The sequence below is a fragment of the Leopardus geoffroyi genome, chromosome C3 (genome assembly GCF_018350155.1).
Source record: "Leopardus geoffroyi isolate Oge1 chromosome C3, O.geoffroyi_Oge1_pat1.0, whole genome shotgun sequence".
NCBI classification, from domain to species: Eukaryota; Metazoa; Chordata; class Mammalia; order Carnivora; family Felidae; genus Leopardus; species Leopardus geoffroyi.
Window position 1 is genome coordinate 108,752,695 of NC_059338.1, and position 17,622 is coordinate 108,770,316.

At 35.4% G+C, this 17,622-nt stretch overlaps 1 protein-coding gene across 12 annotated transcripts in view; it reads right to left on the reverse strand.

The window, feature by feature from the left end:
- Positions 1 to 17,622, reverse strand: part of VPS13B (vacuolar protein sorting 13 homolog B) — an 811,203-nt gene that overhangs the window by 768,186 nt on the left and 25,395 nt on the right. For 10 of the 12 annotated variants that reach the window (XR_006706367.1, XM_045454090.1, XM_045454093.1 and 7 more), the window contains exon 3: positions 16,934 to 17,077. The exons of the other annotated variants lie outside the window; for them this stretch is intronic. Coding sequence is in view for 9 of the 10 variants with exons in the window: in XM_045454090.1 (XP_045310046.1) it covers positions 16,934 to 17,077 (144 nt within the window). In the remaining variant the exon portion in view is untranslated. The remainder of the gene's footprint in view (positions 1 to 16,933; positions 17,078 to 17,622) is intronic. 12 annotated transcript variants of the gene reach the window in all.

The window sequence follows — 17,622 nt, forward strand, 5'->3', positions numbered from 1 at the left end:
AAGGCATCAAAGCATGCCACTACAGAAAATCATCAAAACTCAAAGGAAGAGAGAAATAGACAAAGGAAATGCAAAACAATCAGGAAACAATAAGATGGCAATAAGTCCATACTTATCAATAATTACTTTAAAGGTAAAGTGAATAAATTCTCCACTCAAAAGAAATGGAGTGACTAAATGGATGAAAAAAAAGGGGGGGGGGACTGGGTGGCTGAGTCAGTTAAGTGTCTTGATTCTTGATCTCAGCTCAGGTCTTGATCTCAGGATCACTGAGTTCAAGCCCTGCATTAGCACCACACTAGGCAAGAAACCTACTTAAAAAAAAGACAGAGGGAGAGAAAAAAAGGCCCAACTATATGTTGCCTAGAACAGACTCACTTCAGCTTTAAAGACACAAAGAGGCTCAAAATTAAGGGATGGAAAAAGACATTCAGTGCAAGTGGAAACAAAAACATAGCAGGGGTAGGTATAATTATAATTAGACAAAGTAAACTTTAACTCAAAAACTGTAACAAAAGACAGTGATAACAGGGTCAATTCATCAAGAGGACATAATCACTGTAAATATATATGTACCCAATATTAAAACACCTGAATGTATCAAACAAATATTACCACATCTGTAGGCAGAATTATACAGCAACACAATACTAGTAGGAGACTTCAATACCCCACTTTCAACAATGGACCCAAAGACAAAAAAATCAATATGGAAATACTGAACATGAACTATACACCAAATGGAACTTACAAACATATACAGAACATTTTATCCAACAACACAATACACATTCTTCTGTGCGCATCCAGGATAGAACATATGGTTAGGTCACAAAACAAGTATTAACAAATTTAGGAAGACTGAGATCAAGACCGAAATCATACTAAGTATCTTTTCCAACCACAATGAAATCAGAAATCAAGAACAGGAGGAAAGTTGCAAAATTCACAAATATGTGAAAATTACACAAGCATGCTTCTGAAACAATGTGTCAAAACAAGACTTCGAACATGAAATAAAAACTAACAAGATACAACCAAAAATGCAAGCACAACATACCAAAAAATTATGAATGCAGCTATAGCAATTCTAAGTGGGTAGTTTACACAAATAAGTAGCTACTTCAGAAAAAAAAAAGACCGCAAATAAACAACCCAATGTTATACTTCAAGGAACCAGAAAAAGAACAAACTAAGCCCAAAGACAGCAGAAGGAAAGAAATAACAATGATCAGAGCAAAAATAAGTAAAATAAAAACTAGGAAGACAAGAGAAAAAGATCAACAAAATAAGTTGGCTTCTTAGCCTTGACAAGCCTTTAGCTAGAAAAGACCAATATAAAGAATCCAAAATTAAAGAGGACACTTTATAACTGATACCACAGAAATATAAAGGATCATAAGAGACTACTATGAACAATTATACACCAACAAATTGCATAACCTAGAAGGAGTGAATTTCTAAAAACATAACCTAGAAACATAAATCATAAAGAAAATAACATCTGAATAGACTCACAACTAGTTAGGATGTCTATCAATAATCTAAAATGTCCCAAAATTCAGAGGAGAAAATGGCAGCAGAGGAGGAGGACCCAAGGCTCACCTCATCCCACAAATACAACTAAATAACTATCAAATCATCCAAGTGTGGTTGGTAGTATAGTGGTGAGCATAGCTGCCTTCCAAATCATCCTAAATACCCCAGAAATCAATCTGAAGACTGGCAGAAAAAATTCCACAACTAAAAGTAGAAAAGAGGCCACATTGAAGAAGGTAGGAAATACAGATACAGAGTTTGGGAAAGAAATGGATGATAGCCACTGCTGTAGTAGGAAGTGAGCCCCAGTTATGGAGAAGGGTAAGAGACAAACAAGCACACAGGGGAGCACAGGAGGAAAATCAATCTCCACAGCAATTAACTTAGAAAGCAAGAGGGCCCAAATTTCTTTGGGTTCTGGCAATGAGCAGGGCTTAAAGCCTAGAATTTTAAAGGTCAGTGTGCTTGGCTCTGGGATAGCTCAGAGGACACTGAGGCTGCTCTTGGAAAAAAAGGCAGGGCAAACAGCCTACAGACATACAGCATGGAAACATCAGATCTCAAGAGTGCCTGGGGCACCCAGTGCGAAGATTAGTTGCTCATCTTGGAGATTGTCCCAGAGAGGCAACATTCAAGGAGACCCCACCAGGAATACAGAGGCTGGCAGGCACCATTTCTCTCCCCTGCCACTCAGCTTGAGCACAGAACCACCTGCAGAAACAAGCTCAGCGCCCACATTCAATACTTAACCCTTACACAAAGCCCCACCCACAACACTTCTGTGCAACCACCCTTCCCAGTTACACTTTCGTCAGAGTGGAGGGCCCCCTTCCCCAAAAGACCAGCCCAAACCCCTGCCAACACTGTCTCCTGACTCAGGAATGCTGCAAGTCTTCAGTTCCAGCAGCAGAGGCAACAAGTCTCATTTCAGAGGCAGACCACAGCACACCTCGTTAAAACGCATCATATGCAGGCCAGGGACCAAACACTGCCCACAAAAGGCAAAGAGAAAGCCTCTGAAGATGACTGGCCTGAAAGATAAAGCAGCCAGGACTAAACAGCAGAGCACATGGACCACACATTGGAGACATTCCGGGAAGCACCATGCCCTGGGGAACAGGGAATACTATGCAACTGGGCACTACAAAATCTCTTTTTAATAAGGCTTTACCAAAAGAACAGGAGATATAACTGCCTTTCCTAACACACAGAAAAAGGCACAGAGACTGAGACAAAATGAGAAACCAGAGAAACTCATCCCAATTGATATAACAAAAGAAGGCCACAGCCTCTGGTCAAAGCAAAACAGAGAAAAGTAACACAGCTAAATAAAAGTATTTAAAGCAATGATCATAAGAATACTCATGGGAGTTAAGAAAAGCGTAGAGGACATTAGTGAGACCATTAACACAGATATAAGGAATAACATAACAAAGATAAAGGGTCCAGTAAGCCAAATGAGAAACACCTGATGTAATGAATGGGCTGGAAGAAGCAAAGGAATGAATGACACAGAAGAAAAGTAATAATAGTGATCAAAGTGAATAAGAGAGAAAAAGTAATTACATAAAATGAGAATAGACTTAGGAACCTCAAGTGACTCTACCAAACAATAATATTCATATCACAGGAGAGCCAGAAGAAGAGAGACCAAAGAGGACAGAGAGTTTATTTGATGAAATAATACCAGAATTCTTCCCTAATTTAGGGAAGCAAAAGAGGTCCAGATCAAAGAGGCACAGAGAACACTCAACAAAATCAACAAAAGCAGATCCAAACCAAGATGTATTGTAATTAAGATGGCAAAATATAATAAAGAAATATTAAAAGGACCAAGACAAGGGGCATGTGGCTAGCTCATCTGGTAAAGCATACAAGTCTTGATCTTGGGGTTGTCCTAAGTTCAAGCCCCACGCTGAGTCTACAGCTTACTTAAATAAAAAAAGAAACTTTAGGAGCACCTGGGTGGCTCAGGTGGTTAAGCATCCTACTTTGGTTTCAGCTCAGGTCATGATCTCATGGTTTTGAGGGTTCGAGCCCTACACGGGACTCCATGCTGACAGGGCAGAGCCTGCTTGGAGTTCTCCCTTTCTCTCTACCCCTCCTTTATTCGCACTGTCTCTCTCTCAAAATAAATAAACTTAAAAAAAAAAAACTCTAAAATAACAACAATACTTATTAAAACAAGAAAGCAGCAAGACAAAAGAAGACAGTTACATACAAAGGAAACCCAAAACACTATCTGTGGATATTTCAGCAAAAACTTTCTATGGCAGAAAAGAATGGCAAGTTACATTCAAAATACTGAATGGGAAAAACCTGCAGTCAAGAATACTCTATATAGAAAGGCTATGATTTAGAATAGAAGGAAGAGTTTCTCAAACAAAAACTAAAGGAGTTCATGACAACTAAACCAGCCCTACAAAAAATATTAATGGGGAACTCTGGAGTGGAAAGGCCAAAAATGACAATATGAAGGCAGAAAACACAAAAGCAATAAAAATGAATATTTCTGTAAAATAGCAGTCCACAAACTCACTAAATAAAAGGATGTAAAATATGACAGCATATACATAAAACATGATGAGGAGAGGAGTAAAAAATGGGTTCAAACTTCAACACCTATTAACTTAATATAGACTGTTATATGCAGAATGTTACAGATAAACCTAATGACAACCACCAATCAAGAATAAACATGCAGGGAATAAAAAGAAAAAAAGCCAAATACAGTACTAAGAAAATAATAATAACCAGCAAGCCATGAAATAAAGAAAGGATCAGAGAAAAAAATCTTCAGAAACAGCCACAAAACAAGTAGTAAAATAGCAATAAATAGATATCAATAATTACTTTAACTGTAAATGGACCAAACATTCCAAAAGACCCAGGGTGACAGAATGGATAGAAAGAAACCAAGACTCATCTATCCATACGGTGCCTACAAGGGACTCATTTCAGACGTAAAGGCTCCTGCAGATTCAAGTGAGAAGATGGAGAAATATTTATGATGCAAATGCATGTCCAAAAAAAGCCAGAGTGGCAATACTTATAACACACTAAATAGACTTTAAAATAAAACCGTAACAAAAGACAAAAGAGACATTATATAATAACAAAAGGCACAATACAACAAGAAGATCTAACAATTATAAATACTTAAGCCCCTATTATCGAAGCATACAAGTACATAAATATATATAAAACAGTAACAAAGGAACTTAATCAATAAAGTTCAAGTATATAAAACAATAATAAAGAAACTAATAGTAGGGAACTTTAATACCCCCACTTACATCAATGGACAAGTCATCTAAATAAAACTCAACAAGGAAACAACATTGAATGACTTTGAATGACAACTGGACCAGACGAATTTAACAGATTGAGAACATTCCATCCTAATACAGCAAAATATGCACTCTTTTCAAGTGCACATGTAACATTCTCCAGAAAAGATCACATATTAGGCCACAAAACAAGCCTCAACAAATTTAAATAGATATAAGTCATACCATGCATCTTTTCTGACCACAACACTATGAAACTAAAAGTCAACCACAAGGAAACATTTGGAAAAACCACAAATACATGGAGGTTAAATAACATGCTACAAAACAATGAACGGGTCAACCAGGAAATAAAAGAATTAAAAAGTACATGGAAACAAATGAAAACACAATGCCTCAAAAGTTCGGATGCAGCAAAAGCAAATACAGGCCTACCTCAAGAAGCAAAAAAATCTCAACCTAACCTTACACCTAACAGAGCTAGAAAACTTAACCCTACACAAACGAAGCCTAAAGCCAACAGAAGAAGGGATATAAGATGAGAGCAGAAATAAATGATACAGAAACAAAACAAAACAAAATAAACAGAAGAACAGATCAATGAAACTAGGAACTGGTTCTTTGAATAATGAGCCCGACTTATCAAAAGAAAAAAGAAAGGACCCAAATAAATAACATCACAAATGAGACAGGAGAAATAACAATCAAAACCACAGAAATACAATTATAAGAGAATATTATGAAAAATTATATGCCAACAAATTGGACAACCTCAATAAATGAATAAATTCCTAGAAACATGTAAACTACAAAAACTGATACAGGAATAGAAAATTTGAACAGATAACCAGCAAAGAAATAGAATCAGTAAGCAAAAAACTCCCAATAAACACAAGTCCAGGACTAGATGGCTTCACAAAAGAATTCCATCAAACATTTTAAAAAGAGTTAATACCGATTCTCAAACTTTTCCGAAAAATAGAAAAAGGAAGGAAAACTTCCAAATTCATTCTATAAGGCCAACATTACCCTGATACCAAAACCACATAAACACCACAAAAAAATAAATAAAAAACTACACGCTAATATCTCTGATGAACATAGATACAAAAATCCTCAACAAAATACTAGCAAAACAAATCCAACAATACACTGCAAAAAATCATTAACCAAAAAAGAAAAAAAAAAAAAAAAAACACAATCAAATGGGATTTATTTTTATTTATTTATTTATTTTTTTATTATATGCAATTTATTGTCAAATTGGTTTCCATACAACACCCAGTGCTCATCCCAAAAGGTCCCCTCCTCAATAAAATGGGATTTATTCATAGGTTGTAAAGGTGGTTCAAAATTTGCAAATCAACGTGATATGTCACATCAATAACAGGGTAAAAACCATATGATCCTTTCAATAGAAGCAGAAAAAGCATATGACAATGTACTGCCACCTTTCATGATAAAAACCATCAATAAAGTAGGTTAAGAGGGAACATACCTTAACATAATAAAGGTCATATATGAAAAACCCACAGCTAACAATCATCCACAATGGGGAAAAACTGAGAAGCCTTCCTTAAGATCCAGGAACAAGACAAGGATGGCGATACTCACCACTTTTAATCTACACAGTACTAGAAGTCCTAGCTAAAACAATCAAACAACAAAAATAAAGAGCATCCAAATCAGTAAGAAGTAAAACTCTATTTGCAGATGACATGATATTCTTACAGAAAACTCAAAAAACTCCACCACAAAAAATGTTAGAATACACAAACTCCGTAAAGTCAAGAGATATAAAAATCAACATACATTAGCTGCATTTATATATGCCAATAATGAAGCAGCAGAAAGACAAATTATAAAAACAATCTCATTTACAATTGCACCAAAAATAATATAATACCTAGAAATATACCTACCCAAAGAGGTAAAAGACCTGTACTCTGGAAACTATGAAACAATGAAGAAAGAAACTGAAGTTGACACAAAGAAATAGAAAGATGTTCAACGCTCATGGACTGGAAGAATAAATATTGTTAAGTTGTCTATACTAACCAAGTCATCTACAAATTTAATGCAATCACTATCAACATACCAACAGCATTTTTCACAGTACTAGAACAAACAATCCTAAAATTTGTACGGAACCACACAAGATCCCAAATAGCCAAAGCAATCTTGAAAAAGAAAAGCAAACCTGGAGGCATCACAATTCCAGACTTCAATTTATATTACAAAGCTGTGGTGATCAAGACAGTATGGCACTGGCATAAAAACAGACAAACAGATTAATGGAACAGAAAACCCAGCAATGAACTCATATAGTCAATCTTCAACAAAGCAGGAAAGAATATCCAATGGAAAAAAAGACAGTCTCTTTAACAAATGGTGCTGGTAAAACTGGACAGCTACATGAAAAAGAATAAAACTGAACCCATTCTCTTTTCAAATAGACAGAAATAAACTCAAAATGAATAAAGACCTAAATGTGATACAGGAAACCATAAAAGTCCTGCACAGTGAAGAGAACAATCAACAAAACTAAAAGGCAACCTTCAGTATGAGGAGATATTTGCAAATGACAAATCTGATAAAGGGTCAGTATATAATATCTATAAAGAACTTATCAAACTCAACACCCCAAAAGTAACAATCCAGTTTAAAAATAGAAGACATAGACAGTTTTCCAAAAAAGACATCCAGATGGCCAAAAGACACATGAAAAAATGCTCAGTATCACTCATCATCAGGGAAATGCAAATCAAAATACAATAAGATATCACCCTTCACACCTGTCAGAATGGCTAAAATCAACAGCACAACAAACAGGTGTTGGTAAGGATGTGGAGAAAGAGGAACCCTCTTGCACTGTTGGTAGGAATGCAAACTGGTGCAGCCACTCTGGACAACAGTATGGAGGTTCCTCAAAAAGTTAAAAATAGAACTACCCCATGATCTAGCAATTGCAGTACTAGGTACTTAAAGAATACAAAAACACGAATTAAAAGGGATATGCACCTCAATATTTATAGAAGTGTTATCTATAATAACCAAGTTATGGAAACAACTTAAGTGTCTATCAACAGATGAATAAAGAAGATGTGGGATATACATATGCAATGGAATATTATTCAGCTATAAAGAAGAATGAAACCTTGCCACTTACAACAATATGGGTGGAGCTAGAGAATATAATAGCTACGTGAAGGAGGTCAGAGAAAGACAAATACCATATGATTTCACTCATGTGGAATTTAAGAAGGAAAACAAACAAGAAAAGGGGAACAAAAAGGGAAGGACAAACCAAGAAATAGACTCTTAACTGAAGAGAACTGATGGTTACCAGAGGGGAGGTGGATAGGAAAATGGATTAAAGAGTTGATGGGGATTAATAAGTGCACCCGTCATAATCAAAATAAAAAATAAAAACTTTAAAGAAACAAAACAAAGCCCCAAAAAAATACTACACGGGTGAATTATACCAAATATATACAGAAGAATTAATGCCAATCCTTCTCTAACCCTTCAAAAAATTTGAACAGGATGGAATACTTCCAAACTCATTTTAGGAGTCCAGCATTACTGTAATACCAAACCTAGACAAGAACACTGTAAAAAAAGTATGGCAAGTATCCCTGATGAATAAAGATGTAAAACTTCTCAACAAGAGGGGCACCCAGGTGGCTTAGTCAGTTAAGCATCCGACTTCGGTTCATGTCATGATCTCACAGTTCATGGGTTCAAGTCCCACGTTGGGCTCTGTGCTGGCAGCTGAGAGCCTGGAGCCTGCTTCAGATTCTTTGCCTCCCTCTCTTTCTCTGCCCTTCCCCCACCCGTGCTCAGTCTCTCTCATAAAATGAATAAATGTTAAAAAAAAATTCTCAACAAAATATTAGCAAACTGAATTAAACAGCACATTAAAAAACTCATAGAGCATGATTAAGTGGGATTTATCCCTGGGATGCCACGATGGTTCAATATACACAAACTAATAAATACATCAAACTAACAAATGAAGGATAAAAATCATACCATCTCATTAGGTGCAAGAAAAGCATCTGGCCATAATCAACATCCTTTCATGATAAAAAAAACTCTCAACAAATTAAATATAGAAGGAATGTACTTCAACATAATAAAGGCCATATATGACAACATGACAGCTAATATCATACTCAGTGGTGAAAAGCTGAAACATTTTCCTATAAGAACAGGAATAAGACAAAGATGCCCACACTCCACCACTCAACATAATTCTGGAAGTATTAGCCAGAACAACTTGGAAATCAGAAGAAATAAAAGGCATCCAACTGGAAAGGGAGCAGTAAAATTATCAGTTTGCAGATCACAGTGTCTTACATATAGGAAATTCTAAACACTCCTACAAAAAAAACTAGTAGGACTAGTAAATTCAGTAAAGTTACAAGATACAAAGTAAACACTATACAAAAATCAGTTGTGTTTCTATAAGCTATTAATGAACTATCAGGGAAATTTAAAAAGCATTCCCATTTACAATAGCATCAAAAAAAAAAAAAAACCTAAAGTGATCTACAGATACAGTGCTATCCCTATCAAAACTTCAATGGCATTTTCTCACATAAATAGGAAAAACAAATTCATATAGAACCACAAAAAGATCTCAAATAGCCAAAATAATCGTGAGAAAAAAGAACAAAGCTGAAGGAATCACATTTCCTGATTTCAAATATGTTACAAACTACATAGTAATCAAAACAGGAGGTACTAACAATAAAAACAGACACATAGGGGCACCTGGGTGGCTCGGTAGGTTAAGTATCCAGCTTGGACTCAGGTCATGATCTCACTGTTCCTAAGTTCGATCCCCATGTCAGGCTCTGTGCTGACAGTTCAGAACATGAACCCTGCTTCAGTTTGTGTCTCCCTCCCTCTCTGCTCCTCCTCCACTCATGCTCTGTCTCTCTCTCAAAAATAAATAAAACATTAAAAAAAATTTTTTTAAAAGACACATAGATCAATGAAACAGAATTGATAGCCCAGAAATAAACCCATACATATAGGGTCAACTAATCATTAACAAGGGCACCAAGAGCACACAATGGAGAAAGGATGGTCTCTTCAACAAATCATGCTGGGAAATTTGGATATTCATGTACAAAAAAAGAAAGAAGAAAATAGACTCCTATCTTATACCAGTTACACAAATTAACTCAAACTGGATTAAAGCCTCAAGTGGAAGACTTGAAACTTCACAAATACTAGAAGAAAACATAAGGGAAAAGGTTCCTTGAAATTGGTCACAGCAATTATTTTTTGGAGACAAGACCAAATGTACAGGCAACAAAAGCCAAAAAAAAAAAAAAAAAAAAAAAAGACCACACACACATACACACAAGTGGGACTACATCATATTAAAAAGCTTCTGTACAGCCAAGGAAACCATAAACAAAATGAAAAGCCAACCTGTGATATGTGAGAATATATATTAGCAAGCCATATATCTGATAAGGGGTTAGTATCAAAATTATGAAAAATCAACTTCTAAACTATCAAAAAACACTCCAATTAAAAATGAGAAAAGGAACAGAATAAACTTTTTTCTAAATAAGTCACACAAGCCCAGGGCACATGGGTGGCTAAGTCAGTTAAGCATCTGACTTCAGCTCAAGTCATGATCTCACAGTTCATGGGTTTCAACGTTTATTTATTTTTGGGACAGAGAGAGACAGAGTATGAACGGGGGAGGGGCAGAGAGAGAGGGAGACACAGAACCGGAAACAGGCTCCAGGCTCTGAGCCATCAGCCCAGAGCCCGACGCGGGGCTCGAACTCACGGACCGCAAGATCGTGACCTGGCTGAAGTCGGACGCTTAACCGACTGCGCCACCCAGGCGCCCCTCACAGTTCATGGGTTTGAGCCCTGCATCAGGCTCTGTGCTAAGCCGTCAACACAGAGCCTGGAGTTGGCTTCGAATTCTCTGTCTCCCTCTCTCTCTGCCCCTCCCCTGCTCGCAATAAGTATCTCCCAAAAATAAAGAAACATTAAAAAAAAAAAACATTAAAAAAAAGTTTGGGTGCCTGGGTGGCTCAGTCGGTTGAGCACCCAACTTTGGCTCAGGTCATGATCTCGCAATCTATGAGTTCAAGCCCCACGTTGGGCTCTGTGCTGACAGCTCAGAACCTGGAGCCTGCTTCAGATTCTGTCTCCATCTCTCTCTGCCCCTCCCCCGCTCTCACTGTGTCTCTCTCTCTCAAAAATAAAATAAAAACATTAAAAAAAATTTCTTTAAGTTACACAAGTCCGACAGGTACCTGAAAACACACCGAACAGTAGTAGCCATCAGAAAAATGCAGATGAAAACCACAATAAGGTATCATCTCAAATCTCTTAGGATGGCTATCATCAAATAGACATGAGATAATGAATACTGAAAAAAGGGACCCTTTGTACAATGTTGGTAGTAATGTAAATTGGTATTATCATTACGGAAAACAGTACAGACGTTCCTCAAAAATTTAAAAATAGAACTACCAAACTTAACACTCAAAAAACAAATAATCCAGTGAAGAAATGGGCAGAAGACATGAATAGACACTTCTCCAAAGAAGACATCCAGATGGCCAACTGACCCATGAAAAAATGCTCCACATCACTCATCATCAGGGAAATACAAATCAAAACCACAATGAAATACCACCTTACACCTGTCAGAATGGCTAATATTAACAATTCAGGCAAGAACAGATGTTGGCGAGGATGCAGAGAAAGAGGATCTCTTTTGCACTGCTAGTGGGAATGCAAGCTGGTGCAGCCACTCTGGAAAACAGTATGGAGGTTCCTCAAAAAACTAAAAACAGAACTACCCTACGACCCAGCAACTGCACTACTAGGCGTTTATCCACGGGATACAGGTGTGCTGTTTTGAAGGGACACATGCACTCCCATGTTTATAGCAGCACTATCAACAATAGCCAAAGTATGGAAAAAGCCCAAATGTCCATCGATGGATGAATGGATAAAGATGTGGTATATGTATACAATGGAGTATTACTCAGCAATCAAACAGAATGAAACCTTGCCATTTGCAACTACGTGGATGGAACTGGAGGGTATTATGCTAAGTGAAATTAGAAAGACAAAAGTCATATGACTTCACTCATATGAGGACTTTAAGAGACAAAACAGATGAACATAAGGGAAGGGAAACAAAAATAACATAAAAACAGGGAGGGACAAAACACAAGAGAGTCATAAATATGGAGAACAAACTGAGGGTTACTGGAGGGGTTGGGGGAAGGGGGATGGGCTAAATGGGTAAGGGGCACTAAGGAATCTACTCCTGAAATCACTGTTGCACTATATGCTAATTTGGATGTAAATTTAAAAAAATAAAAAATAAAACAAGTTAAAAGAAAAAAAAAAAAGAACGTAGGAGAAAAAAATAGAACTACCATATTATCCAGCAATCCTACTTCTGGGTATATATCAAAAGAAAACAATATCACTATTTCAAATAGATACCTGTACTCTCATGTTCACTGCAGCATTACTCACAATAGCCAAGATATGGAAATAACCTAAGTGTCCATCAATGGGTGAGTGGGGAAACGGACAGGAGGGAGGGAGCGCGCGCGCTCGCACACACACACACACACGCACACACACACACACACACACACACACACAGGGAAATATTATTCGGCTGTAAAGATACAGAAATCCTGCCATTTGCAACAACATAGATGAAACTGGAAGGCATTGTGCAAAGTGAAATAAGCCAGACAAAAACAAATACGATGTAGAATCACTATGATTCCACTTAGTGTAATCTAAAAAAAAATAAAAAAATAAAAACATGTCAAACTCATAGAAATAGTAGAATAACATTTGACAGGTCCCAGGTGAAATGGGCAATATTAGTCAAAGGGTACAAACTCCCAGTTACAAGCTGAACACGATCTGAGATTCTAATGTATGGCTTGGTGACGATAGTTAATGATACTATATTATATACTTGAAATTTGCTAAGAGTAGATCTTAAGCATTCTCATGTTTACAGCAGCACTATCGACAATAGCCAAATTATGGGAGGAGTCCAAATGTCCATCGATGGATGAATGGATAAAGAAGATATGGTATATATATACAATGGAGTATCACTCAGCAATCAAACAGAATGAAATCTTGCCATTCGCAACTATGTGGATGGAACTACAGGCTATTATGCTCAGTGAAACTAGTCAGCCAGAGAAAGACAAATATCATATGACTTCATTCATATGAGGACTTTAAGACACAAAACAGATGACCATAAGGGAAGGAAAGCAAAAATGTAAAAACAGGGAGGGGAACAAAACATAAGAAACTCCTTAAATATAGAGAACAAACAGAGGGTTAGTGGAGGCATTTGAGAGGGGGGATGGGCTAAACGGGTAAGGGGTTATTAAGGAATCTACTCCTGAAATCATTGTTGCACTATAAACTAACTTGGATGTAAATTAAAAAATAATTTTTTTTAAAAAAAGCACATAAACAAAAATCTTTGTTCCTTTTCACTAGTTTTTACTAATATTTTAAAGTTTTGGTTTAGATAAAAAGATTTTAAGTTTTTTTTTTTTATGAAAAGTATTCTGTAAACAGACTTGAAGATGGTTACATTTATCAGGTCAAAAGATTTTAAGTTTTTCTTTTCTTACTTTCTAGGTGATCGAAAGATCAGAATAAATAAGTTCTTTAAAAACAAATTTACTACTACTCTCTTCGAGCTGAAGAAGCCTTTTTTATAAGACTTACTAATACAATGAGCAAAGAAAGCATATACACTAGAATAAGAACTATGTAGCAAGTTTTGCCCTATTTTACAGATGAGACCCACAGAGGCTAAAAAGCAAGAATATACAAAAGGATAGGAGCATTTAGTTAATGCTGGATCCACAGGTATTTCTATGATTACACTAGAGTGAGCTAGTTAAACAAACAAATCAGTCCTGGACCACTGACGATATGTCATGAATAAATTTCTGTAAGGTCCAAAACAAAAACAACAGTTCACAAGTAACAAAATCTGAAGAATCTAAAAGGTGGGTATGATGACAGATGTCTCTCAGAGTAAAGTTAAATATTCTCAGTGAAATATCTATCTGTCAAAAATAATTCAGTGTGGACATAAAGATGGCCTTTATTTTACCTAACACAACAACTTGGGTCACCTTGTCAATGAAAAAAATCTCTATAAAACTACTTACAGACACATGTTAAGGCAGTATATTGTAACTATTATCACTAGAGTCACCCTCAATCATAATGAATCTCTGTTTCTAAGTCTCCTTAGAAGATTATACAGATAATCTTGGCAATGCTTTTCAAGGCACTGATGGATAGGAAATCAACAAATGTTGGTAGAATTAAATTGAACTTTACAAACTAGGCGTGCCTTCTTATCAAGGCATTTAGCAATATTATATTTTTATAATGACCTTTTCAGAATTAGACCTCAGATTTCTAACTTTTAAGTTGTATTTTATTACATTCTCAAGTATCAATAGTATTTTTAACAGATTCATATCTAGAACTCTAAACAACCCCTTCATTTAACCAACCATCACACACTAATTGTATTTACAAAGTATTTTCTTCATTTTGATTCTACAATGTAATAACTTGAAATAATTTAATATGGGCTCATTCAGTCTTATTAGTACATGTGTAATTTTTAACTTAATTTCCTACTACACTAGACAAAACTTAAAATAGGAAAATAAAGTGTTTAAAAATATGTTTCATCTATACTGTCTTCCTGAAAAATTAATTCCAATCACTAACCTAAGTATTACTCTCTGGGGATGTACACTACTGAATAATTTGTCCAAGTGTCAACTATAATTTTCAAAAATCCTTTCTACCTCAAAATTTTAAACATCTGCAAAAAATACTTATTTTGAGAGTAGTTTACATTCATGACACTTGACCTTTTGCTGTACACACCACAAAATTCAAGTCTCAAATACCATGCAAGCAGGAAATCTGATCATTCCTGCAGTAGCCATCTGCATGGTCCAATATCAAATATTAGTTCTAGGTTACACTAAGTCATGTGTTACAAATCTTTTCTGCAGTCTCTATAATTAGTTGTAATTTGCCTCTTTTAAAATGTGTTTCTTATGGGACATCTGGCCTTGAAACTTCCACCTTCCCATTGAAAAAAATAGTGTCTGGATTTTCTTTTTCTCTTAATATGGAGCACTCCATGGGTGGTATAACCAAGTCCAGACTTTAAAAAAAAAAATGTAAATTCCAGGAACAGATGATGATTAAGAACCATTTGAGAATTACCAAATATAAATGTAAAATAAAACTTTTGCTGTAATATAACTATCTCACAGATTTCTAAATCAATCTCCCATGTATTTTAAGTTTACAAAATAAATTCTCATGGGACTATAACATCGGTCTACTTACTAACAGAAACTATATCAGTTAAATTGGATAATAAAAGATTTGGAATCAAAGATTTCATACAAGGAAAAAAAGATGAGCCTAGTGGGTTGATATGAAACTCAAAGTATCTTCTTAAAATAGGAAATGATTTTAACATCATAAATAACCTTAATTTCACAGATACCGAAGTTATATTTAGGATACACTAAGATTGCCTTAATGTTTAATAAATTAGTAATTTAAGTGTAACAATTTAATAATACTCATCAACTCATTTGGTTCTAGAAAACATTTTTTTTTTTTTTAACATTTATTTTTGGGAGAGAGAGCACGCGCATGTGCGTGCGAGATAGGGAGAGGCAGAGAGAGAGGAGACACAGAATCTGAAGCAGGCTCCAGGCTCTGAGCTGTCAGCACAGAGCCCGATGCAGTGCTCGAACTCATGAACTGTGAGATCATGACCTGAGCCAAAGTCAGACGCTTAACCAACTGAGCCACCCAGGCACCCCTAGAAAGCATTTTTTAAACCTGAAAGTAAAATATGAGCTAAGGAAAAAGTAATAAAAATAAAAGACACTACTTTTATGTAAGATGAAAATGAAAAAATTTATAATATGTTGCTATCAGACTTATTAGCTTTCCAGATTAATTTTTGCTAGAAACTATAAAAGTATTACACTTTTACAAGAAAGAAAAAAATATTAAAAATAAATGTAAGATGGGCCAAAGAAAAGGTAAGTCAGAAAAACAAAAATGAAAACAAAGAATCAGTTTCTGATGCCAAAACTTCAAAGAAATTTGACAGGTTTCTTAAATTCCACGTATGAGTGAAATCATATGATATTTGCCTTTCTTTGACTTATTTTGTTTAGCATAATACTCTTTAGTTCTATCCATATCATTGCAAATGGCAAGATTTCATTCTTTCTTATGGCTAAGATTCCATAGTATATATACACCACAGCTTCTTCATCCATTCAAACCAGCAAAGGGGGGGGGGGGGGAGAGGGGGAGAGAGAGAGAGAGAGAAAGAGAGAGAGAGAGAGAGAGAGAGGCAGGCAAACCAAGAAAAAGATTTTAAAATATAGAGAACAGTTACCAGAGGGGAGGTGGGAGTGGAGAGGGGTGAAATAGGTGATGGGGATTAAGGAGTGCACTTGGGATGAGCACATGGTGTGGTATGTAAGTGTTAAACACTATATTGTACACCTGAAACTAACGTAACACTGTACATTAACTGGAATTAAACTAAAAAGTTAAAAATTTTGACATGAAGGTAAATTCAAAATATTTTCATCTCAAAAAATGAGAAATTTTAATCTCATTTAGAAATGTCACGTAAACAAAAAAATTACACAGGTCTTTAGCAAAAATTCAAAAACCTTCACCTAAAAATTGGACACAATGAAGTCCCACTGTTAGTCGATACAGATAATAAGCCATCTACATGATTCCTATGATAGTTATGATTACATTAAGTAAAATTAGTATGAAAATATCCATTTGAATGTTTATCCAAATTTAAGACAACCTTTCATAGTTACTTGTGACTTTACAATATGTTACTTTAATAAGCATGTGAGAAAGAGTTAAGTATATGTAAGCTTTAGATAAAGACATATCAAACACTAATAACTATTAAAATTGGTTAACATAAACAACTAGATTCAATAACTTCTTACCTGTATTCCATCTTTAAGTTTCAAAATGCATTCCATTGTATTGATGGTAATTACCACTGGTTCTGAACCAAGCTTTGTCCATGGTACATGGATCCTCAACTCATGAATATGTCCACTTAAAAAAGTGAATGGTAATTTCAATTCCTTAAAACAAAATATTAAAGGTTAGTAAGGGCTTAATTTTTTCATTCTAATATCCAAATTACTTTCTGAAAAGAGAAATGAGGTTTCTAAAACAAAAACATTTTCAGAAATATTATTCAACAAGAAGTACCAAATAGTTTGTTAAACTATAGTTAAAGATACAACACAAAAATGTATTGTACAAGTTACTTTTAATAAGCTGCTTAACCTGCCTAGGTCTCCATTTCTTTTTCTGTTGAATGGATAGAATATACAATACATGGTACATAATAAAGTTTCATACATGGTAGTGGCTGTAATAGTCTTAACAGACAGCATTAATTGAGATAACTGAATGGTATATTGTTTAAAATCTCCATCTAAAAAATATGTATTTAAAATGTGTTTTAAACAAAACAGGATCGTAAGGCAAGTTAAAAGGGTATGGAGGGAGCCGAGTTAGAAATAGGAGAGTGATCTAAAAAACAATTGACTAACCTTGAAAAATAAAAAGAAGTATTGAGCTTTATCCAATTAAAGATTACTATCTGGTCATAAAATTTAAA